At 34.7% G+C, this 27,129-nt stretch overlaps 1 protein-coding gene across 3 annotated transcripts in view; it reads right to left on the reverse strand.

Moving 5' to 3' along the window:
• Window positions 1-27,129, reverse strand: part of LOC140160510 (uncharacterized) — a 121,807-nt gene that overhangs the window by 87,495 nt on the left and 7,183 nt on the right. For all 3 annotated transcript variants that reach the window (XM_072183746.1, XM_072183744.1, XM_072183745.1), the window contains exon 2: window positions 16,226-16,355. In XM_072183746.1, the coding sequence (XP_072039847.1) occupies window positions 16,226-16,355 (130 nt within the window). The remainder of the gene's footprint in view (window positions 1-16,225; window positions 16,356-27,129) is intronic.

Below are 27,129 nucleotides of genomic sequence, written 5' to 3' on the forward strand. Positions count from 1 at the left end.
CCTAATATGCTTATCTTCACATATCTTCTCCCAACATTGATTGGTGGGGAAAGGGAGGGATATGCTTAAGATGAACATTGAGAGAACTCTATTATAAATCTTAGTTTCCAGTGGCTCAGATGTCGTGGGCACTATTGTTAGATGAGCGTGGGAATTACAGTGGGTGTTCGAACACATTTTTTCTTTTATTGTCTACAAAATTGCTTATCAAAATCTTTTTATTTTAGTTTTTGGACAATAACTCTGCAGTTACGCCATCGATTTTAATGCAATTTGGCACACATGTTAGAAACATAATTTGCTATCATCCCACAAAATATGGAGGAAATCAATGAATATTTTGATAGCGTTCTGTTAGTATAGATTTAACATAGCGTTTTGTACACACAAATACAGGCCTAAATTATTTATGTGCCATGTTTATTGAGCATATGTACATGTGGTATAATTAATTTAGAGAAGGTGTTAAAATTTTATATTCAGCTAAAAACAGACATTACTCGTAAATTTAATGTTATGTATTTAAATGTCACAAATTGACCACTGTGTGATAAATCGGAGGGGGGGGGGACGAGAGAGAGAGAGCGAGTGATAGGAAGGGAGAGATACGCACAGGCTATGCACATTTATTGTTTTTAAAAACATTACTTGACCAACATTTCAGAAAATCAGCCTAATGTGTGAAATTGTGTTCATTAAACATTTTAAATACACCATGGTTAGGATGGTCAAATGGTGAATCATAATGATTTACACACATAGACAAGCACGCATTTCCAACGATTCACCATATAATAGAAAAGTAAATCCTATTATTCTTTATGTTTTGTGGTCAACCGTGCATAATGTGTGTTTTCAATGGGGAGATCTGCAATGATTTACCTTTACCATGAATAGGCTTTCACACTTTCAGTGTACACAGTTGTACTGAAGAGACAACATAAATCATGTTTAATGAAATGTGCCAATTTGAGATTGCATAGGCCTAATAATAAAGGTCATTATCTATAATGCTCATAATGATCGGTGTTTGTTTAACTGAAAACAACATTTTTGAATTGTTTATATTTTCTTTCTTTTTCGATCAAAATAATGACAATCATGAAATAACCCTGAACTTGCACACCAATCATTGACCATGTTAGTTAAAATATTATTGATTGATGTGTCCTATACATTGCGCATGTGTCTTTTAATGTAAAATTGGACTTGAACTTGAAACATATTGAACAGCAAGTGACATTTGCACTATTTTATTGTTCCTTCTTTTTTAATGCATTATTTTCCTTTTACTTAGATTTTTTGTTTTATCTTCTTTTATTTAATTTTGGCATTTTCTTTCCTATTTTGTGTTGGATTTGTTTCTTTGTTTCTTATATCTTTCATTATTATTTTTTTTTGGGGGGGGGGGGTCTTTAATGACTTCTTTTTTTTTTTTTTGCTTGAAATCTTTGAAGTTTACTTTTGTGGGGTCAGGAATTACTGGTTTGGAAGGAGAAGTTTGGCAATGCATTGGACATAGGGTGGTAGATGTCGTTGCATTATTTTGCTATCTACTGCAGATAGCATTGACAAATTTGCATCCCACATCCGTGTGATGTTTTATTGACGGTGCCCTTAGTGTTATAGCAAATATAAAAGATGGTCCATGATTGTCCAAAAACATTGTCAACTTTTAACTATTCAAATTGCTATGTTTTAAACTGTTTGGGGATATGTATCAGGTATTTTACGTCTTTTTCGACTTAAATTATTCAAAATTTGATGAAAATATATGTTTAAAGTGACCGATCCCTGAAATATTTGTGGATGTAATGTAATATTATTTATTTCATGTGTTCCTTATTATATATAAACTAACATGTCCAAGTTTCATTTGAATCGCTCTACTGGATCTGAAGTTATGAACCCAAATGTGAAAAAGCAAACACTGATTTTAGAATTCCTCAGACAATCTCAGAAAATATTGTTCGAACACTTTAAAGGCCTTATTGGAAATAGTCCCCTTCTACCCCCGCACAATGTTGGCGTACCCAATATGCGCATCTTCACATATCCTCACCCAACATTGATTTGTGGGGAAAGGGGACGGGATATGCTTAAGATGAACAATGAGAGAACTCTATTATAAATCTTAGTTTCCAGTGACTCATATAGCGTCGCACTATACTAAGATGAACATGGGAATTACAGTGGGTGTTCGAACACATTTTTCCGGGATTGTCTACAAAATTGCTTAGCAAAATCATCTGATTTTAGTTTTTGGACAATAACTCTGCAGTTACGCCATCGATTTTAATGCAATTTGGCACACATGTTAGAAACATAATTTGCTATCATCCCACAAAATATGGAGGAAATCAATGAATATTTTGATAGCGTTCTGTTAGTATAGATTTAACATAGCGGTTAGTACACACAAATACAGGCCTAAATTATTTATGTGCCATGTTTATTGAGCATATGTACATGTGGTATAATTAATTTAGAGAAGGTGTTAAAATTTTATATTCAGCTAAAAACAGACATTACTCGTAAATTTAATGTTATGTATTTAAATGTCACAAATTGACCACTGTGTGATAAAGCGGAGGGGGGGGGACGAGAGAGAGAGAGCGAGTGATAGGAAGGAGAGATACGCACAGGCTATGCACATTTATTGTTTTTAAAAACATTACTTGACCAACATTTCAGAAAATCAGCCTAATGTGTGAAATTGTGTTCATTAAACATTTTAAATACACCATGGTTAGGATGGTCAAATGGTGAATCATAATGATTTACACACATAGACAAGCACGCATTTCCAACGATTCACCATATAATAGAAAAGTAAATCCTATTATTCTTTATGTTTTGTGGTCAACCGTGCATAATGTGTGTTTTCAATGGGGAGATCTGCAATGATTTACCTTTACCATGAATAGGCTTTCACACTTTCAGTGTACACAGTTGTACTGAAGATACAACGCAAATCATGTTTAATGAAATGTGCCAATTTGAGATTGCATAGGCCTAATAATAAAGGTCATTATCTATAATGCTCATAATGATCGGTGTTTGTTTAACTGAAAAACAACATTTTTGAATTGTTTATATTTTCTTTCTTTGTTCGATCAAAAATAATGACAATCATGAAATAACCCTGAACTTGCACACCAATCATTGACCATGTTAGTTAAAATATTATTGATTGATGTGTCCTATACATTGCGCATGTGTCTTTTAATGTAAAATTGGACTTGAACTTGAAACATATTGAACAGCAAGTGACATTTGCACTATTTTATTGTTCCTTCTTTTTAATGCGTTATTTTCCTTTTACTTAGATTTTTGTTTTATCTTCTTTTATTTAATTTTGGCATTTTCTTTCCTATTTTGTGTTGGATTTGTTTCTTTGTTTCTTATATCTTTCATTATTATTTTTTTTTTTGGGGGGGGGTCTTTAATGACTTCTTTTTTCTTTTTATTTGCTTGAAATCTTTGAAGTTTACTTTTGTGGGGTCAGGAATTACTGGTTTGGAAGGAGAAGTTTGGCAATGCATTGGACATAGGGTGGTAGATGTCGTTGCATTATTTTGCTATCTACTGCAGATAGCATTGATTAATTTGCATCCCACATCCGTGTGATGTTTTATTGACGGTGCCCTTAGTGTTATAGCAAATATAAAAGATGGTCCATGATTGTCCAAAAACATTGTCAACTTTTTAACTATTCAAATTGCTATGTTTTAAACTGTTTGGGGATATGTATCAGGTATTTTACGTCTTTTTTCGACTTAAATTATTCAAAATTTGATGAAAATATATGTTTAAAGTGACCGATCCCTGAAATATTTGTGGATGTAATGTAATATTATTTATTTCATGTGTTCCTTATTATATATAAACTAACATGTCCAAGTTTCATTTGAATCGCTCTACTGGATCTGAAGTTATGAACCCAAATGTGAAAAAGCAAACACTGATTTTAGAATTCCTCAGACAATCTCAGAAAATATTGTTCGAACACTTTAAAGGCCTTATTGGAAATAGTCCCCCTTCTACCCCCGTACAATGTTGGCATACCCAATATGCTCATCTTCACATATCTTCTCCCAACATTGATTGGTGGGGAAAGGGGTGGGGATATGCTTAAGATGGACATTGAGAGAACTCTATTATAAATCTTAGTTTCCAGTGACTCATATAGCGTGGGCACTATACTAAGATGAACATGGGAATTACAGTGGGTGTTCGAACACATTTTTTTTCGGGATTGTCTACAAAATTGCTTAGCAAAATCATCTGATTTTAGTTTTTGGACAATAACTCTGCAGTTACGCCATCGATTTTAATGCAATTTGGCACACATGTTAGAAACATAATTTGCTATCATCCCACAAAATATGGAGGAAATCAATGAATATTTTGATAGCGTTCTGTTAGTATAGATTTAACATAGCGTTTTGTACACACAAATACAGGCCTAAATTATTTATGTGCCATGTTTATTGAGCATATGTACATGTGGTATAATTAATTTAGAGAAGGTGTTAAAATTTTATATTCAGCTAAAAACAGACATTACTCGTAAATTTAATGTTATGTATTTAAATGTCACAAATTGACCACTGTGTGATAAATCGGAGGGGGGACGAGAGAGAGAGCGAGTGATAGGAAGGAAGAGATACGCACAGGCTATGCACATTTATTGTTTTTAAAAACATTACTTGACCAACATTTCAGAAAATCAGCCTAATGTGTGAAATTGTGTTCATTAAACATTTTAAATACACCATGGTTAGGATGGTCAAATGGTGAATCATAATGATTTACACACATAGACAAGCACGCATTTCCAACGATTCACCATATAATAGAAAAGTAAATCCTATTATTCTTTATGTTTTGTGGTCAACCGTGCATAATGTGTGTTTTCAATGGGGAGATCTGCAATGATTTACCTTTACCATGAATAGGCTTTCACACTTTCAGTGTACACAGTTGTACTGAAGAGACAACGCATAAATCATGTTTAATGAAATGTGCCAATTTGAGATTGCATAGGCCTAATAATAAAGGTCATTATCTATAATGCTCATAATGATCGGTGTTTGTTTAACTGAAAAACAACATTTTTGAATTGTTTATATTTTCTTTCTAAAAAAAAATCAAAAATAATGACAATCATGAAATAACCCTGAACTTGCACACCAATCATTGACCATGTTAGTTAAAATATTATTGATTGATGTGTCCTATACATTGCGCATGTGTCTTTTAATGTAAAATTGGACTTGAACTTGAAACATATTGAACAGCAAGTGACATTTGCACTATTTTATTGTTCCTTCTTTTTTAATGCATTATTTTCCTTTTACTTAGATTTTTTGTTTTATCTTCTTTTATTTAATTTTGGCATTTTCTTTCCTATTTTGTGTTGGATTTGTTTCTTTGTTTCTTATATCTTTCATTATTATTTTTTTGTGTGTGTGGGGGGGGGGGTCTTTAATGACTTCTTTTTCTTTTTATTTGCTTGAAATCTTTGAAGTTTACTTTTGTGGGGTCAGGAATTACTGGTTTGGAAGGAGAAGTTTGGCAATGCATTGGACATAGGGTGGTAGATGTCGTTGCATTATTTTGCTATCTACTGCAGATAGCATTGACAAATTTGCATCCCACATCCGTGTGATGTTTTATTGACGGTGCCCTTAGTGTTATAGCAAATATAAAAGATGGTCCATGATTGTCCAAAAACATTGTCAACTTTTTAACTATTCAAATTGCTATGTTTTAAACTGTTTGGGGATATGTATCAGGTATTTTACGTCTTTTTCGACTTAAATTATTCAAAATTTGATGAAAATATATGTTTAAAGTGACCGATCCTGAAATATTTGTGGTTGTAATGTAATATTATTTATTTCATGTGTTCCTTATTATATATAAACTAACATGTCCAAGTTTCATTTGAATCGCTCTACTGGATCTGAAGTTATGAACCCAAATGTGAAAAAGCAAACACTGATTTTAGAATTCCTCAGACAATCTCAGAAAATATTGTTCGAACACTTTAAAGGCCTTATTGGAAATAGTCCCCTTCTACCCCGTACAATGTTGGCATACCCAATATGCTCATCTTCACATATCTTCTCCCAACATTGATTGGTGGGGAAAGGGGAGGATATGCTTAAGATGAACATTGAGAGAACTCTATTATAAATCTTAGTTTCCAGTGACTCATATAGCGTGCGCACTATACTAAGATGAACATGGGAATTACAGTGGGTGTTCGAACACATTTTTTCCGGGATTGTAGTATGATGTATACAAAAGTGATCTTATTAACCCCATGAGAACTACCTGCCGATTAGCTAAAATGAATATTGTGTCCAATTTTGAACCAATCAAGGAGGGCATTAATAAAATCATCTGCAAATGCAAGTTTGACCATAAATAGTTTAAAGCCTAGTCATAATTGGCAATTGAAATGAGCATTTCAAGTTATCAACCAATCAGAAATGCTGTTAGATGACCAAAATTGACCAGTAGTATCTAGGGGGTTAAGGGAAGATATGTCACTAAAATGTTGACAAATCACCTCCATGCGCGTATGGGTCAAATTAGGGGCGGCAAAAAGCGAAGGGCGGCGGAAGAAGAAGGCGGCAAAAAGCGAAGGGGCGTGCAAAAGCGAATTAGTAAATAAAAAGGGCAAAAAATTGAAAAAGCATAAAAATTTTGAAAAAGGTTGCTTTTAGGGCGCTAGCGCCTAAAATTTTTTTTTTTTTTTTGCTCTTCACTTTTTCAAACGACAGTGAAAAAAATTGGGTCAACCTTTTCGGGCTGTTAAAGAAGGGGCGGCAAAATTGTTTCTTCTTCAGCCCCCCGGGGTTGGGGCGGCCACGGTACGCCACTGACCTTACTCCTTTCATTTAGAAAATGTATCCTGTTTCTTCATTTATTTTGTGATAAAGCATTTAATATGGCAGTGAAACTAAACATGCAAAACATCACATTATATAAATACAGAAGATAAATGTGACTCTAGATAAACATGCGTGCATTGAGAATGTATATCCACATACCTCCATGAATCACTGTCAAATAAAACTTAAAGCAACATTGTGCAGGTTACTTTGCGTAGAACATATATGTGTCATGTCAAAAGCACACACTTTTGGGCAGGATCGTAAATGGAGAAATAGCCAAAAACTGCCCGGGTGATTTTTTTCACAATTTGGGTTTGTTGCGAATTTGTGATGTTATTAATGTTAAAAATATTGTCTGATAGTTTCAGACCGGAATATAACTGGCATCTTGTATTTTTTGAGACATTTTTCAAGGTAATTCCTACTCTCAACATTGTCAATAATATTTTTAAAGGCCGATATCTCAATTTCCAATTTTATATTACCTTAAGTTACGAACTCATTATCTTCGCTTAGGAATGTCCGATTTCATTGGGGAAAATGGCGTTATGGAGCAAAATATATCTATATTTAAGATATGTAAAAACCTCAAAATTGATAACCTGCCCAAAAGTGTCTGATTTTGACATGACACATCACATATCACTCATTTCTAAATCGCCTCATTCTTGATGGGCGATCCCAGTTGAAATCCATACACCATCTAGGGAACACATGACTTGAATCTTCCACACAGGGAGTGGGAATTTCAAATGGGGTTACTTGAATGGATGACTCCACATTAAATCGACAACCCCTGTGTGGGAGATTGAGATCATGTCTTCCATAGAGGGTGTATAATGGATTTCAACTGAAATAGTCCATTAACTATTTATCACTGTCAAGTGTGTGTCTTATAAATGAAATATGGCACTCAGAAATCCACTTTTCACAGCATATTATATGTTCTTAAATGACAGGGGATATGGCCAATAACATACCGGTTTCGCCTTTTTGAGATTTGGTCAGGGTTGTTTGATTTAAATCACTTAATTTAAATCACTGATTTAAAATCACTTGATTATTTTTTAATCACTGATTTAAATCAACTTTTTTCATTTTTACCATTTTTGATAAATGTAAGTTAATTTCTTTCTTAAATTGACTCGTTTACTTCATTTCTAATGTATCTACAACTGTTGGATACAATTAAAATACCTCTATGATGTCACTTTATCTATTGCTAAAAATTCATCTTCAAGGTGCAGAATTCAACAGGTTTTTTCTCATGATTTTACCCAAATTTTTCTTTGAAATTTTCACATGTAAAAACATGTTTTGATTTTTTTTAATAAAAAAAATCTGATTAAAAAAAAAAAATTTAAATAAAAAAATCAACAACCCTGGATTTGGTAAAGAGATTTATGAATATATTGTACAGAATTACAATTGAAGATAAAGACATTATATACATGAACAGAGAGATTACACATATGAAGCACTTCCATCTTTTTATAACCCTTTTCCCTGTTGTCTTTTAAAAACTAATTTTCCGTACCATTATATTCCTCATTTGCTCCTTCCTCAATTTCTAATCATTTCCCAAGAGATATTTTGATGAGATAATCTCCTCTCCATTTCAATACCCAAGAATATGTTAACACAGGCACTGCACTATGAAATTGGCCTATAATAAAGGTACGATTACGAGCAATATTAATGTCGCTCACCTCTGGTTATTGCAACAAGAAAATCAACACCTGATCAGACCTGAAAGTGCACATGAAACCTGACAGGCTGTGTGACAGCAATCTGATATTAAACTTGTTACCCAGATTTTGTTAAATAATGCATTTTCTCCTATATCTGCATCTTCTCATAAGATGACATTTCTCTGTTCTTGACAATTCTATACTCTCACTTATCACCTCCACCTCTGTAATGTCTTTTTGGTAACTCAACCGACTAGGCTAGAAAACTAATACAAACGATGACAAGGATGCGTTATCCGGCCATGGCCTGACAATTACGAGGCATCCTGACACTGGCTCCTTTCTTTCCCCATGGAAGGGAGAGCTCAATAAAACCTGTTAAACTCCATTATAGACTCATTAATTTGTCATCTACAAGGAAAATGCTATGGGCTACCATGAGGTACCACGTTGACATTCATTGAATGCACGTTTAAGCTAAGATGAGTTAGGAAAGCTTTTGATGAGTAAAAGATGATAAAAATATCATGAGTTAACCATATGCATGGCGAAAAATTTATAGAAAGTGCTTGAACATTAGAAGGAATATGAGGCAAAATATCTTCATATTTGGGTAATGTCATCATGTATTTTTTATTATAAAAAGGTACGCACATGCAAGATTAATTTGTCAATAAATTTAAGTGGATGCATATCAAATGTTTGCCTTTAAAATGCCCTGCGTGCTAAGCATAGGCTTCAACATAAGTTTTGAAATATTTTTTCAAAATATCAAAAGCTATCTCAAGAACCTCTGAACCAAAACTAGGCTTGTTTGTACTCATTTTAATGCATTTTTCATGCTGATTCCAAATATGGTCATGAAAATGTACAATTCCGAAATTTTTGAATTAAAAAAAAAGAAGATTGATTCAGTTGACAGCCGTGTGGATATCAATCTTACCATCACTGACATCTTGCATGATAATAACACTTCAATATAATGATTTTATTTTAGGGAGATATTTGGGAAGGGTTCAGTATGTACATCATTTAGAATGAGACAAGTTTGATCATCTCTAGAGCTACTAATTTCATGTTAGCAAACATAAGTATAATTTCCAATAAATTTGTGGGTTCTACTCTGTAAGTCAACTCAAATGCGTACTGGAAGCTTTTTGTAATGATTGGGATGTTTTAAATCTCATGGTGTTATCCATACCACAGGGGCAAGTCTTTCCTCTGAATTTACACATTAAGATGTCATCTCCTATTTTTCTCTGTTGGTCTCATTTTAGACTTATGAGGTTGAACCCCAAATACTTTTTTGGTATATAGATATGTGCTGATTGGACACGAATGTGTTCTACATGTACAGATGCACATGGGTATTCTTTGGCTTGAATAATGCAATAATGGTCCTGCCCATCAAACATTGTACTTTTAATTCTTGTCAACAATTTTACACGGGTTCCTTTGAATTCATTTCTCAAATTCTTGAATATATCACAATTTTTACTTTTGATTTCAAAATCTTTACTTATAAAATGCAGTTAAAGAAAAATCCACAGCAAACAGCAAGGCCCCGCTAATTAGTGTATTGCTTTTCGAGTTAGTGTACTGGAAACAAAACCTGCATTTTACCTGAAAACAAATCGAATTTTCTATAATAGTAACACATTATGTGGTACTGATCATGCGCAAATCGTAGAATAGAAACTAAGCGGCAGGCTCTATGGCAGGGCTATGGTATCTCATATCATGTAAATGGTATGCTTAGCCTGAGTCGCTCTGCCTATCTCGAACAAAATCGCCATGCGTAGCTTTTGAAAAACGAGAGGATTCGCCGTACTATCACGGCAATTTTTGACACGAAGATATAGGGATGATGACGCAGTGCAGGGGTTCATTGAGCTGTTCCACTTTTAAACCAGGTTAACTGCCCGGTTAAAACTGGGGTAGTTTTATCCTAACAACCCTGTTTCTTAGCACCATTCAGGGAAGCATTGGGCAGTTCCATTTGAAAACCAAACCCCCACTGTGGAAGATTTGGGAATCCCAACCAAATTCAACAGGAATTCAAAACAAAATTGTATAATTTTAGGCCAAATTGTTCAAAATTCAACTGGAAAACAAATTTCTGCTGGAATTTCACTTCCAAAACTAGCAAATATTTTAAGCTGGATTGACCATAGACCTGTGCAAAAGTTGGCGCTGAAATCTTCCACAGGGGGTATGTGGATTTTAAATAGAATAGCCCATTGTTTGATTCAAATCCTATGTTTTCAGGATGCACTGTAGAGGTAGATTGCATTTGTGTGCCCAGGAACTTGACAGATTCGCATCATAAGAACAATTGCTTTAACGTGCCTGTTTTATGTAGAATTCACTTGAAATTGGAATCTTGGCTAGAGGCAGAATAGCACACTTGCCGATTTAATAAGTTTGAATTGTCTCCTGAAATAAAGGAAATGCCTCACTTTCCAATCTAATGGTTTTCTAAATTGAAATTGGTTGGAGTGTGGAGATTCTCCCAAAATCGAGATATTTGAAGCAGGGCGTAGTAAGGCCAAAAAAATAATTTGCTTGGTTGCCTTTCCAAGACAAAAATTTGGAGGATCGGTAACTTAAAAAAAAAAAAATTTATGGGCTCTTCATCAATTTTTCCTCCATTTTGAAAAGGCTAGTATTGATAAATGCTTGATCATTTTATGGTAAAAAATTGTGTGATTTTGGACTGGATTAAATGGAAATACTTCTTGTTTTTGCATTTAATAAATAAAATGAGTGAATAACAAATAGGTTTCTTCTAAAAAGGTGATTGGAAAAAAAAACCGACCCAAGATTTCCCATATTTTGAGGGCAACCAAACATATTTTTTTCTTGGCCTAATAGGTAATAAGGATGTTTTTCTTGACAAGATTGTGAACTGCTTACATTATTGAAGACATCTACCCCAATCTAATCATTTATAAGATGGATTAATTTTACAAAATATCCCAAGATATTAAGATTTGTTTTCAAATTTCAAAATTTAAACAATCTATGATCATGATAATTGTATAAATAGAGCCAATACATGAACTACTGCAATGGAAAAATGTGAGTTCAAGCTAGCCTGATTTTAGAAAAGACACCTTTGTTGACTTTGGAGACATCTTTGCTCTTGTCATGTGTAAAAAATGTAAAAAATGTGTAATGTACTGTTATTTTGTTACTTTTGTATTTTGCAAATTATTCAAATTAATATTATTATTATTGTCATTTTTTACAGAAAGTTTATTTTTTGTTTATATTTTGGTAGAAAAATATATTCTATTTGGTAGAAAAATATTCATCAGCATTCAAAAAAGAATGTGACAGCTTAAATTCTCAGAGAAAGTATTCATTTAACACACACAGAGGCTTTGAATTTTAGAACCAGGGGCTACTTGCCATTTGCCAAAAAACAAAAATAAACAAACAAAGCTTGACCGACCGACCAATCTTACTTGAAACTTCCATTCACCCATAGAATTCATTTTCTTGTCACCTATGCATGTAATTCAGCGAAAAATCCTATTCTACTTGTCAGGCTGTGAATGTAGATGCTAATTTGCATTAAAATTCACACTATGTTACCAGACTTTGCAATTAATCTGTTGAAAATTGTCAAATTAATCAATTTGTAGTTAGCTACCACGTGGCAGATGAAAGAGTCATTAATTTCTCTATCAATAATTTCATACAAGTAGATATAAAATCTGTCAGAGTAATTCATTTATATATTCATTGATAAAAAGGTTTTTACTAAACAGACAGTTTAATTTATTTATTCAAAAAAATCAAAATCATATGTATGGCTTTGTCAATTTCATATCACACAGTAGCCAAAATAAATTATGGGATTTTCAATATGAAATTGACTTATTTAAAGCTACAATGTACGATCTTGTAATAGGATTTTTTTTTTTTTTGCAAAACTGATTTTGGGCATATTTGTAATGTTTAAACATGTCCCAACTTACACTAAAATGGAATTAGCCAATTTTGACAAAATGTCGTATTCACAGACATAAACAGCACAAAAATGTTTTCACTTTACCTTGATTTCAGCTTCAAATGGACAGAAACCTTTCCTGATCATTATTACTAATATTATTATTTCAGCATTTTGAGTAAAGAATAACAAAACAAAAATTTGGTGTGATTGTACATTATAGCTTTAATAAAACTGTACTTGGCAGTACAGCATCTATGCAAAGATATTTCTATACCAGTACTTTCATAATGCAAGTAGCTCAAGGTCATGAGAGAAACTTTCGGTTTCATTTTGAATAAAATCTGCTCAAAGTCTTAATTCAAAGCCAGCTTGCATCAAAAATACTGAATCTATATTCATATGCATTCATTTCTATTCGTATCTGAAACCCAGCTGCAGTATGTATAAACTCTTCAAATGAGATATAGGCTACACGGTTTACATGTATAACTGCCTTGTCTATGAATAGGAAAGACCATTAGGCCTAAAATATTGTATTGCAAATAATGGCAATGTGTATCATTGTGTGTTCTTGAATAGACACAACTCTTGAAAGGAGAATGGTTGGATTTCCATCGCATGTTGGTATTTTGAAGACCAACTAAAATCATGTGATGAGCGTGATCTTTCATTACTGTACTACAAATATGCGCTTAATTATTCATGATACCCAATATTAAATAAATAAATGTCGGCATGAGTGCCTTAGATGTGATCTGTAATTAAATGGATAACCTGTTATTAATGCTTTACATCAATATATAGCATTAATCATGCATACATGTAAGGCGATGAAAAGAAAAACCTTTTCTACGGGCGGACAGACCTTTCAAATAGGTCAGTCGCAGTCAGTCTTGCTTTTTTATTTTTATCTGTATCCTTTTCAATTAATTTCTGCTCAAAAATAACAACATATTGGAATTGATTGCCCCACCTTGCACAGATCACAAAACATCACTTCTTATCCTTATATAATACATTATAATAATGAAACTAAATAACTTTCCAGCCCATTGACTTTGACCTTGTTATCAGTATCAGTCAGCACTTTATGACGTATTTGACATTTAACGAAGTAACAACAAAGTTAAAGAACAAAATAAAACACCCGGGATAAAACAATTACTTTATCAAGGTACAAGCCTGGGTACAAGTCCTATGTTCTCATTTAGGGTAACTTTTGGTACCTTTTGTACCAGCATGAGAGTCGAACCAAGATCCAAGTGACCTGACCACCACCACCACTACCACTACAGGGATATTAAGTAAATTCTTGGCCAAGATCAAACACTATGAATGCTAGTAGCTCCACGATAAACTCACATAGCGTGGTATAGTAGAAAGCATACACACACCCCACATTGCGTACACGCCTAGTACGCTACATGGACGCAACACGCATGTTCCATTTTGGCCAAGAAATACTTAATTTACCTGTAGTAACCATTCATTTCTTTCAGGTGGGTAAGATTATGGAATGATTATTCTGCGATGGTGGAAAACATATTGAAGTTGTTCCAAAACGAAAAAAAACTGACCAACACCCAAAACTGTAAAATATCCCTTTAAATGTTCCAAGACAGTTTCTTGCACATGTGTTTGCTTTTCATAGGCCTCTGTTTATACAAGGTAATTAAAGTGCATGCAGCTAGGACCAATGTGCCATGGCAAGATATAACTCATCTGTGAGTGGCGCTAAAAGGAAGTAATGAATGTACAAAATGGTAATGAAAAATACACTGCAATGATGGAACGAGTGGACAACACTAAAAGCAAGTCCATTACCAAATAACTTGCTTCTACAAATTTCAACACTTGTTGTCTCCATAGCTTTTAAGTTTCATGATTGAGAAGACAACAGAAAAGAGAAATGTTGATATCTGGTCTATTTATGCCATGAATATCTACCATGTTTACAATTAGAAATCTGTACTGTAAATCTGTAATTACACATTTTCAATTATAGCAATGCATATTTTTGTCAGTTTTTGATGTGCTTGTTTTTAAATATACAAAGCCAAAAAAGGGGAATGAAATTTTAATGACACAGAATTCTGATGTAAAATTACTTCTGCCCTTCTCTTCTTCTCTATGTCCTCTTTCCCTGTCCTTTACTCCTCTATCTTCTTGAGCTGTATAGATACTCTGTCATTTTGTCTTCACACAGTGTCCTTATTCTCTGTCTCACTGTCTGTGTCCTTCTCTGTCCCCTCTCCTGTCCTTGTTTTTCTCTATCTGTTTCTCTCTTTCTGTCCCTCTCTCTATCTCTCTACCTCCCTCTCTCTTAATCTTTTAACTGCTTGAGCTACTTTCTAGTATTCTCATTCCATATCCCATAGACTATAATAATAAATAGACGGTACACCAACTGGTAAAGTCCAGCATCATCTGTTAATGAGAGCCAATCACTCCAGTAAGGAACAAGAGATGAAACCAGAAAGGCATGTTACGTTGTGCATGGTTTGTTAGACAGTAGGCACAAGCGATAGAACAATCAGCCCTCATGAATATGCATGAATGCCAATTGCTATACAAAACTCTGCCTGTTGTCACTCATTTTATTTTAAATTGATATATAAATGCATTCATCACATCTGCCTGTGCCATCCATTTTCTAGTATCCCCGACCTCCAGTAGCTACCAATGTTACTTTAACTGCATCATCATCTATTATTTACACATAATATCTATTTTCAAATTGCCATCAATCATAAAACCTCACACATTTCTAAGTTAGACATCACCATCTCAGTAACACTAACCAGACGCCTCTACCCAATCCCCAGAAGCGGACGCATCAAAGACGACAAAACTAAACAACTTCAACGCACATTTTGACGGATAACTTTCGCTCCTTAAAACAAGACCAATGGCGTTGATTTCATCATTGAATGTGCTTCGTAAACATTTGTATTACTTTCATGACCGTCATCCCCACTATTTGCCCATGGCGCATCAGTGATGCTAGTTAAACATGAGTAGTCTTCAATGTTACATAATCCTATCTCTTATGAACACTTTTAAATGTGACGGCTGATTCTACACCAACACTTAAGAGTGATAACATCTCATATAGACTTCTTGCAAGTCTGTGCACAGATTGGAGGCCAAGTTTGCAACTAGTTGATTTCAAACACAAGATTTGAACTGGTGTCTTATCTTATTTGTGTTAAGGATCAGCAGTGTACCCGGGGAGGGGGCAGGAAGAGTTTCCCCCTGTGGAACATCTTACCCCCACCCGATGTTGTTCCCTGGAATGTTTTATGTTTTTCTTCCTTTTTTGATCATTTTCGTAAAATTTTGACCCCTACTCCCCCAAAAGTCACCTTTGCCCTTCCCCCTAGTCACTGTTAAAGATGTAACCAAATGTAAAAGAATAGTAGTGAACACTAATACAGAGTCAGTCTTCAAAAGGAATGTACCCTTATTTGGTATGGTTTTAAGTATATTATGTATGTGAATTTGAGAACAGAGCGTACCGACCAGGGGGGTGGGGGAAGTTGCCCCCCTCCTCCCACTCGAAACCACAGTGAAAATTTGACCAACAGTAGTTATGTGCATCTCTGTATACAATTGCAATAAGAACAACAACAAAATTAAAATTTGTTCCAAAAAATTGTTACCTTTACTAGACTCATCGTATGGCGGTGGTGCTGTTTCTTCTGATGTTGGTGAGCCAGCCATACTTGCACCATACGCTGGAGGAGGGGGCTCTGAATTAAGGCCCGTCTCAGGGTCTGTGTCTAGATGCATCTGTAACGAACAAAGAGGACAGATAGCAATAGTTAAAATACCAAATGTAATTAAAGAAATTAAGTATCAAAAGGAAGAAAGGAATGATCAGAATGAAATGAATGAATGAATGAATAATAAATGAAAGAAAGATGGAAAGAAAGGAAGGAAAGAAGGAGGGAAGGAAGGAAGGAAAGAAGAGAAGGAACGAAGGAAGTTGGAACCAATGAATGAATGAATGAATGAATGAATGAATGAATGAACGAACGAATGAATGAACAAACGAAAGGGTAAAATATATCAAAATCAAAATGGCTCTTAAAATACAGTATTCGTTCCAATAAGCACCCATGCTCCAATAAGCGGTATTAAGCGCCCACCCAGGGTATTTTCAATTTGCTAAAGGGTACCATTAATGTTGAAGTGACAGATAGATGTTGATACAGTGAAATAGCTGCAGGACTACAAGTCCTGCGTAAACTTTCAATACATTTTCTGCATCAGAAAACCTACTAGAACGTCTCAGGACCCTTTTATAACATACATAAATGTGTCTCTAATAAACGCCCCTTACGAAAAAATTAAGTAAACAAGGTCAAAAAATAAGCGCCCACCCAAATTGACTTTGTTAAGCGCCCTGGGCGCTTATTGGGATGAATACGGTAATTATATTTAATGACTTTTATGTTGGTACTACGTGTAGAATACGAGCATAAAGACACTAAAAACACCATGATTTAGTGCTCTCAGGTATCAATCACAGAGTTAAATCCAGTAGATGTGATTAACTGAATTTGCCTGTAAGGTAGTCAATATATCACAGGTCTGAACTAATCAACAGCCTTACCATGAGGCAAATAAGATCAACATTACAACTCATTATCAACGCTTGATATGATTATCGGGGTGAAATCCTCAGATATGCCAAACATCAAAAAAAAAATTCAATCTTACGGAGGACTATGAAGAAAGAAAATGACTGGTGAACTTTATGATTGCTGTTCAATTGTTAAAATCCGGACTCTAATGCCTCAGGGGGTTCTTGATTTTGGATCAGGTAGGGATGAGTTTCTGGGATTCCAAAAACATACCACAAAAATATACAAAATTTGGCAAAAAAGAAACTAAAAACATACTAATTTCAAATATTTTTGCTTCAAAATTACAGTAAATTTGTTTTAAATTCTGGTTTGCTGAAATTAATAAAGAATGAAAATTCTGCACTTTTTCCTAAAACAATATGATACCAAAAACTCATCAACAATGAGGAAAACCAGGGTATGAGGCTATTGACCGGGTTATGGACCTTTAAGTGGCTCAACTGAATCAGAACTGAATTACATACAAATGGGATTTGTAACTTAATGCTGTGTGCCATAGACTTCAACATAAAAAGTCAAAGTTTTGATCTATTTTCTGAAAATATCAAGAGTTATCTGAAGAACCTCTGAACCAATACTAGGCTTGTTTGTACTCACTTTAATGCATTTTTCATGCTGATTTCAAATATGGTCAATGTAATGTACAATTTTGAAATTGCAGAATAAAAAAATGAAACTTAAGATTCCCCGCAAACCTTATCCATTTCCCTTCTATCATTTAGACATCAGTTTACACATTGGATATATAGTAACATTATTATGACATGGTTATTCACATAGATCACCTATTTGAGTGTGATTTGATTGGGAGATATTGACACAGGAAAGTGGCTAAACCCTAGCGGCAGTTTGTATTCGAGTTCTCAATTGGGGAGGTTCTAAATTGGGGATGCGTAGATATCTGAAAAAGGGTTCAACTCTATTGACAACTCAATTTATCTTTGTCTACTTTGATTTAAGGGTGCAACACATGGAGTACAGGGTCACTTTAACTGGGAAATTTTAGACATGTATTTGTATCTTTTAAAGTAATGATGATAAGTATACATAAAGTATACAATTTCAGAAAGGACATGATGGAAGGAATCCAACTAGTGCCACAGATTTCTGAGAAAGAGCAGTTTTTGAGAAAAGGGACAAATTGGATTTTCCATGCCAATTTTTGTTTGTCAACCATAGAACATAAATATGTTTTTATTGATTTGAAAATTTAGGTAAATAAATAAAAATGCAGAAATTTTGACTCACAAAAAACCTGCAAAATTGACATTCAAGTTGCAAAAATTAGCCTTTGTGTGACATATTCAAGGAGTCAGGGTCTGTGGATGACAGCGAGGCTGAAAAGGGGGCGCTTGATGTCCAATATATGAGTCACATCCAATATTGAAATGCCCCCACCCCTCGGAGATGGCTCCACTTGAAGATCTGGGGGTAATAAGGCAATCACTGCAGTAAACTAACAATAATTTCCCCCTCTCCTGTCCATGCCTCTGGCTACCTGACAATTATTTTGATTGACGGTGCTCAAAATGTCTAATACCGTAAACGTTCGCCTAATGGCGCTATGGGCTCCCTTGACATAACTGGAATTTTAGACACAAACTAAAAGTGCCCTCCCATAAAAATCCCACCAGCAAATAAGGGTACACTACATACCCTTAATTTTTGTTGGGATTTTTAGAGGACGGAGCGCTCTATTTGTACATGAAATTTCCTCAAAAGCAAACGAGCCCAGGTGCGCCATTAGGCGAAGGTTTACGGTACTACTGCTATGGTTTGTTTAGGATTTAGATTCCTTAAAATATATACCGGATTGCACGCATGGGCTATATCAGTCACTAAACAAAATGTGTATACATCTTTTATCAGATTGGCAGATAAAACCTATTTGGGTTGATGGGTTCATCTCTCATTTCATCATTACCAATGACAGGCAGACTAATCAGAGTTATGTGCCATCTACTCATGGATACTCTCAAATTTCACATTTTCACATGATTTATTTTTCACGCTTTGCATATTTGAACTGTTGCACTTATTCTAAAAGTCACAAATTTAAGTTTCGAAGATACATCAACCTATATGTACAAAAGGAATATAATTGCTTTTTGTTATTTTTGTGGTAACTGATTGGAATGCAAAAAGCAAAATAATTGTATGGTGAAAATTAAAATTTTCACTTAACAGTATGAGAAAGGGATACTCCATCAGGGTGATTACCTGATGTTAAAAACCAGACACAATAGTGGTGAGGTGGTATACCTTTTCGCTTTCATCATGTTTATATGCCATGAAATGCATAAGGTTCTCATTACATGCACATTGAGATGGAAAAATGCGCAATCCCAGGTGTGTCGCAGGCCTGATTATAGGGTTGGAGAAATTTCACACCTTCATGCAGCTAGGATGAATAAACTTAAAGAAGCACTTATACTGATAAACCCAAAAGACAATTTTTTGACATATCTACAGAAATTAAGTATTTTGTTATAAGCTTTTATTATGAAAGTTTCAATATGTAGGGCCCCTATGAGTGCACACCTGTTGTAGGAAGCTCCTGATGCTTTCTGGGCAAAATCAGTGTGCCAAAATATGTAACAGTGGCATACTTAAAGGCCCATTCAGTGATTTGCTCATCCAGACGATCGTAAAAATCATCAAAATTCAAATTTTGGTACCTTTGTCATTGTCATATAGATGAGCTAACATAGCCTGCCAGTGGTTCAGCCGAAAGCTGTGTATTTAAGACGAAATAAGACATTTATACACGAATCTGTAATTTAGATACTGACAGTATTTGAATACATGTATTTGAATGGGGCTTCAACTTCGTCAGTATTGCTGTTTTCTTCATTTTCTGCCAAATTTGTCATTTTAAAAATACCAAATGACAATTTGAATGACTTATCCTTCACAATTAATAAACAATTTTAATTTTTTACACTTGTGCTGGAATCACTGAATGGGTCTTTAACTAGTTCTTGAGTTCAGTCAAAACAAAGAGTTTCTCTATTTTCAAGTACCACAAAGAAGCTCAGTAATAAAAACTCATGTCATATTTCACACTGCTACTGCATAAGTACAAAGGTCTTAAGGTTATTAACTATTTCAAACTGTTGCGATTTGGTAGTCCACACCATCTTGCGAATGGTAGTGAGATTTGGCAAAAGCTGCATTGCTCATTTCATAGCGAGCGTGTAGAAGAATTCAAATATCACAGATATACTTTTGTAGGCCCTGTGGTTCTTGAGTTATGTTGTAAAGAGAGCTGAAACAACAACACTTTTGTAAAATGTACATAACTCAATAACAACAATAAATTAAGCATGTTTGCAAAGTATAGTATTTGTAGAATGAACTTTTGCAAAACATCAAGGTGTAATTTGTCAATAATATATTGATCTAGATAATGAAAAATTTTTGTTTGTTTTTTGGTTGCTTCGACCAATAACACCTCGTCTACCCTTAATACTGACAAGGGACAACTTTTTGTTGATGATAAGAAAGATGATTGTGATGAAGATGCATCAGATATCACACCGCAAAATAAATAAAGATTAATTTATTCTTCTTCCTTACTTCCTTCATTTTTTTACAGGTCTGCTCAGTTTTGTTTTTTTATATGACAAAACAAGAATAATATTTCCACAAGATATATATAGAGGCAAATTTATGACATCAGAGAAGAGAAAGATAAAACAACCAGTTCATTATCCAAAACCTATTTAATACTGGTAATAGGTTTTGGATAATGTTATATGTGTGAGGGGAGTAATATCACAATATTGAACGGTTTAATACACTTTAAAGAGTTCTAAGAGTAAACGTATAATAAGAAATCTATACGTCATATGAAAAAAAGACTGCTTATGGTTAATATTTAGTGGCATCAGGCCCGTACGCAGGGAGGGTGCGACCGCACCTCCCCAAATCTGCAAAAGTATACAAAAGTCCCAAAATTAAGAATTTGCGAAAGCGTAGCAAGCAAAAAAAAATCAGGTTTTTTACGGTTTTTGGTCATAAAAAGGTCCAAATTTGGGGGGAAAGTCCTCTTTTCACAAAATTGCCCCTCCCTTTGGAAAAAAGTCCACTTTTTCAAAATCAGCACAACAAAAAAAAAATTCCTGCGTACGGGCCTGAGTGGCATATACCCATATCCATCAGAATATACTGGTCCACATGCTGCACATGTGGATACATGTATTGTTATGAATTTAGTGGTGATGTGAACCATAACAGTGGCATACCGTGGCCGCCCCAACCCGGGGCTGAAGAAGAAACAATTTTGCCGCCCCTTCCTTAACAGCCCGAAAAGGTTGACCCAATTTTTTTCACGGTCGTTTGAAAAAGTGAAGAGCAAAAAAAAAAAAGGATTTTAGGCGCTAGCGCCCTAAAAGCAACCTTTTTCAAAATTTTTTATGCTTTTTCAATTTTTTTCCGCCCTTTTTTCTTTGCTAATTAGTTTTTGCCCCCCTTCGTTGTTGCCGCCCCTGTTTTTGCCCCTTCTTCTTCCGCCGCCCCTTCGTTTTTACCGCCCCTGCTTTTTCCCCGGGGTGCTCGCGCCCCCAAAGCCCCCCAAAATATGCGCATGTATAAGGCTTAAAAAACAAATTAATTAATTTGCCCTTATCAACCGACCTAAAAATCTGAAAAACAGGGGCGCCTTTTTTTTTGTCAGATTTTGATATTTTGGTTTATCATAATACTAATCATGACGTGTCCGTCCGTCCGTACCTCTGTCCGCTGCAGCTATCGGCGTGTGCGTGGTTTCGCTAATGCGTGCTTTCATGTGCGCTTATCGCGTAGGCGCAGTCGCGAGCATCGGAAAGCATTACAGTGTGGTTAATCGTGCAGGTGCATCTCATCGGATCAACACATATTATTTCAAAACGGCACACATGCAGAAGCCTGTTAATAGCAGAACATGACTATTTCCGGGATGCAAAGAGCGAACGATGGGTTTCAGATTACAGCCAAGTAAGCATCACAGCTACAAAACTACTAAGTTGATTATTGTGTCAAATTGGGTCTTGATCATTGAGAGCGTATATCATTCATAGTAGTTAAAAGGTCGGGGCAAGTAGGCCTATATGGGTAACGGGTGTTGGGTAATCAGAGATAGAACCACCCAACCCGAGAACCGCGAAATCTAGTATTTTATAATTTCAAAATATTTGTTTTATTTATGTTTAACTGCAGTATAAACAAATTCTGACTTGATTTCTGTGTTTGCGTTGAAAACATGCTCTATTATATATTTTGAAATAAATCACAACAAATTTCTGCAAATGATGATCTGAGTATAAGGGATTGAATGAAAAATAACACCACCACAGCGTTATAAAGAAAGTGTCCTATACCTACAATACAGAGCCATGCGCTGAAGTCACGCTTCAATTACAGACATACATGTACTGTGCAGCTAGTATAGGAAAACGGACAATAAAATGCAATATTACGCATCGTGTCGTAATTTGCAGAAATTAAAACTTAAATCAACCGACCGGCCCAGGTGTTGGAACCTAAACGACAAGTCAACTTTTTTTTTCTAAGCCTAACGTTGGTGATTCCTACATGTTTATTATGTGAGTTAGTATGGCAGACAATGCACTGATAAAGACAGCTGTAAAGCCACTGCTGTCTACTGAAGATAGCTGTAAATAATTCACTTTCAACCAGGTCTCAAAATAAAGTTCCTTGTTCATATGCCTGTTTTGCACCTGTAGAGGTTGAATTAGTTGCATTTACCTCAGGCAAGTGTTCAACAACATAATGACATGTTCAGCCACATTACATGGGAACAAATGACATGTTAGACAGCATGGTCCCTACTTGTTTTCAAGCTTCAAAATAACCAGGCACCCCCGGGAGGCACCCAGGAGCCATTTACCCAATGGTCATAACATTTTGGCTCCTGGTACGCACCAAAATCATATGAACCAGGCTCTACATTTTTTGTAAATAGAGCCTGATAGTTAAAGCAGGTTTTGTGTGATACATGTACAATTGAAATTTAAATGACTCTTAGTCTTAGCTCTTTAAAAATGGCTCCTGGTTCACTAGATAATCACAGGACCATGGGCTGCTTTTTCCAAATGTGTGGGTCCTGGTCCAGATCTGCTTATTTTGAGGCTTGCTTGTTTTCATCCCTACATCTTTGAAACATGTTTGTGCCGTTCTTGGAATTGCAATATAATATGCTTGCATTTAAAAAATGGCATAATCGGAATGCTCTCAAAACATAGAGAGACAGAGAATTTGTTGTCACTACCAAACTCAAATTGCCATAAGGTATACTCATTCAAAACCTCATGAATATATGCGATGAATTGAGACCCAATCAAACTTATTTATTCATCAAACTATGAACATTAACGACTTACGCGTGTGCGTGGTTTAAAAATACGCACTATACTGACAAGTGTGTATTATGTATTTACACACACACAGCTACCATTTTTGAACATTCATGAGTGCTTTGTAATTGGTTCGCTGGCGGATCTGCTATTCAATTTTTAAAGGCAAAATGAAAGACAAAATTAAAATAATTTTTTTTGTTTTCAACAAAACTACATGATAATTTTATACAGATGGAATTAAACAATTTGAAAAGTGACAGTTATGAATGAGGTTAATAACTTTGTATCAGTTATTGTTTCAAGTATTGCGAAAAATATAAGCATTTTGCTTAAACCTAGCCACCTCAGAATATCCATCAGGGCTGTGCCACTCAAGTTATTCCTGAACTGCCGCAAAGCAAAATGTTTAGATTTTTCACAATACCCTAATTAATGCACAGTCATTTAACCTCTTAATTCTAATTAGATCTTGAAGATGTTCTCTTTCTCAAAGGGCTGAAAGAAAGTGGTTCAACTAAATTGGTCAAAGACAAGACAAAAGCATGTCATCGTCATATTTGGGTTTGTTTACTTTTTCTAGTTCATGTTCTAGTTTTATGTAGCCAGAAGGCCACACACTTCCTTTTTCACAAGTTCCTTCCTTGACTATGCAGTATCCAGGTGGCGAGTGGCATGATAGAGCCGGCAACTTGTGAAACCGCCCGGCCGTATGGCATTTTCCATATACTCGGTTAGTTTTGTGGGGTTCATTATCGAACCCCAACGGTTTTAGCTTGTATTTATATTATTTATTTAAAACATAGGCCTATTTGTTTGTGATATTTCAAGTGTTTTAAAATTTCAAAATAATCCCATTCAATTACACGGATGACGATGAAAATTTACTGAATTTAGAGAATGAACGGCGACCACCACCTGGCAATATCTTGAGGCAATGAATATGTAATGATAAGAGGAGCAATGATGAAGTAGCTGTCCTTCTATTATGCATAATATAATAATTAACATCTCACAAAAAGTAACTAACCCTCCTTAAATAATGGCCAATATTCAAAAAGGGGCTATTGTATTACAAATCTGTAAAATGCGTTGGAAGCAGAATTTATTTCTGTGCATTTTGACACCTCATTTGATACGATAGCCCAGAAAACAATAAAACACCGGTCAATTTAATGTAGTGAGGTCCAGATTTGAAAGTTGCACTTACATACAATTTTTACAATACAAAAACACTCAGATATCATTACACAGATTTCCTTCCATTACACTGAATACAAAATCAATACAATTTACTACAACTTTCAAATCTTGGGTTACATTGATTTAAATGTACATGCTGTGACGTCAATATTTAGTCAATTGCTACAAATGAGGTGTCAAAATGTGCAGAAATAAATTCTGCTTCCAACGCATTTGACAGATTTGTAACACAATCACCCGTTTTTGAATAATGGTCATTATTTAAAGGGGTTAGTTACTTTTTTTGAGACGTTTATTATTGTAGCATGACAAAGTAGGCTATAGTTCTATTGAACTTAACACTCTCATTGCATCATATTGAATTTTATATTTTTATTTGCTAAAGGTGTTATCGATTGTTGTATGTGTCGTATTATCGTCGACATGAAGCTAAATACGACATGTCAAAATAAACTGTCCCTTTTCGACACATATCAAAAAGGGAATAAAAATGAAATTTCCATGCTATTTTGTCCAAATAAGCTTACTGTACGATCATGTTTTCATCGGAAAGTCGAAAATTACCTCCCGAAGTTGACACGAATCCAGAAGTACACTGCAAGATTCTCATCTGTGTGACGCCGATGTCACCATAATGTCACTCCATCGGAAACTACACCTCGGTTTTCCATATCGCCGGTCCGAAATAGCCGGGTAGCCAGCCTCCTAGGTTTCTACAGAGTGACTTTCAAGGGCGCGGTGACTTCAAGAGGAGAGTCACACCGGTGTGACTACGCGACTGAGCCTGCATGCTCAGTACCGGCGTTTTGGGTTGCGGTTTTGCTTTTATTGCCATATTTTTATATTCTCTTGATTTATTCAAATAATATCCTTTATTTCTTGCTTTTTTTAGGGGATTAGGGAGGGGAAATTGCAAACTGGACTTTAAAAATAAGGAAATATTAGATGAATAAAATAAATTTGTTAGTAAAAGAAATAAACATGATCAGTAAACAAAGTATAATTCAATAAACTAATGATGATGAATAAAATACATTTTTGTTAATTGGTGGTTATTTGAATAACTAAATAAATAAAAAATTAAGAAATAAATAAAGAGTAAAAAACCAATAAACGAAGAATGGAAGAAACAAAGAAACACTTCGAAAGAAAACAACTTGAGAAAAATTGCAAGTTAAAAGTAGGAATATTATATGAAGCATGTAGGCCTACTGATGAATTAAAATACTTAATGTGTAAAATAAAAAAATAATTATAACAATAATAATTCATAACAAGCATTAATATTTGCGTGATAAAAAATAAGACACAATTTCAAACAAACACTGCAATAGGCCTATAGATGTGACACCGATTTATAGGCATAATTTGATAGCGTAAAAAAAATCAACATGAAAAACAAATCAAACTAATAGGCCTATGAAAACACCATTTTGAAAAACGGAAAAAGGAAATAGCACAAGCCAAAGTTTTGCATAAACTTACGGCAGTAAAAGTATAAATTTGCAGTAGACCTTTCAGGAAAGTGACAAGAAGTAAAACAAAATGCATGCTAGGCCTATAAATCAATTTTAAATATAACAGAAAAATTCTTGCTTCAAAATAAGTAAAGTTTTGGCAAATCAAAATGTATAAATTGAAAATGCTAGGCCTATAATAGGCATACTTTGCGAACTTCGGCTGAAAATTAATAGCTCTTATTTTAAAACATTTAAAAACACAATTCGTTTTAAATAAAAAAGTTTCAATAGGCCTATATAACGTTATCATGCAAAATATGAAAAAATAGGCCTAATTTGATAGCAAAACATGTCATCTAACCACTGAAGTAAACAAAGCAATGATAAGTTTTGTGGGAAAACAAGCAAACAAATAAACAAAATAAAAACGTTTGAAATGAAACAAACAAATAAACCAAGAACAAGAACTGCAAATAAAGCACACACAGTTGATGAGATTATTAAAAAGGCGGCACGAAAAGAATTAAGTTATATAAAAGAGAACAATAACATGGTAAATGAAACAAAATATAAATGATAAAGAATGCAAAAGCACGATAAAAAACAAAGACGGCAGTACCGCCACAGACCCACTGTACATCATGCAATCAATCAATTAATTATAAAACCAACTTATTCCATTCATGAGCGTATATACAAGCAGTAAACAAGTATGAATCGCGTATTTTGTCATCATCAGCGCGTATTTTGTAGATATACGCGCGCGTCCCCAGAGTGTTCGAACTCATAACAGGGTTCGGTCAACGACCTTTTGGCAGCGCAGTCACCTCGAAGTTCGCCGACTGGGCACCGAGCAGGTGACGCATGGGGGCACTGGCTACGGAAGTCACTTTGA

The sequence above is a fragment of the Amphiura filiformis genome, chromosome 9 (genome assembly GCF_039555335.1).
Source record: "Amphiura filiformis chromosome 9, Afil_fr2py, whole genome shotgun sequence".
In the NCBI taxonomy this organism is placed as follows: Eukaryota; Metazoa; Echinodermata; class Ophiuroidea; order Amphilepidida; family Amphiuridae; genus Amphiura; species Amphiura filiformis.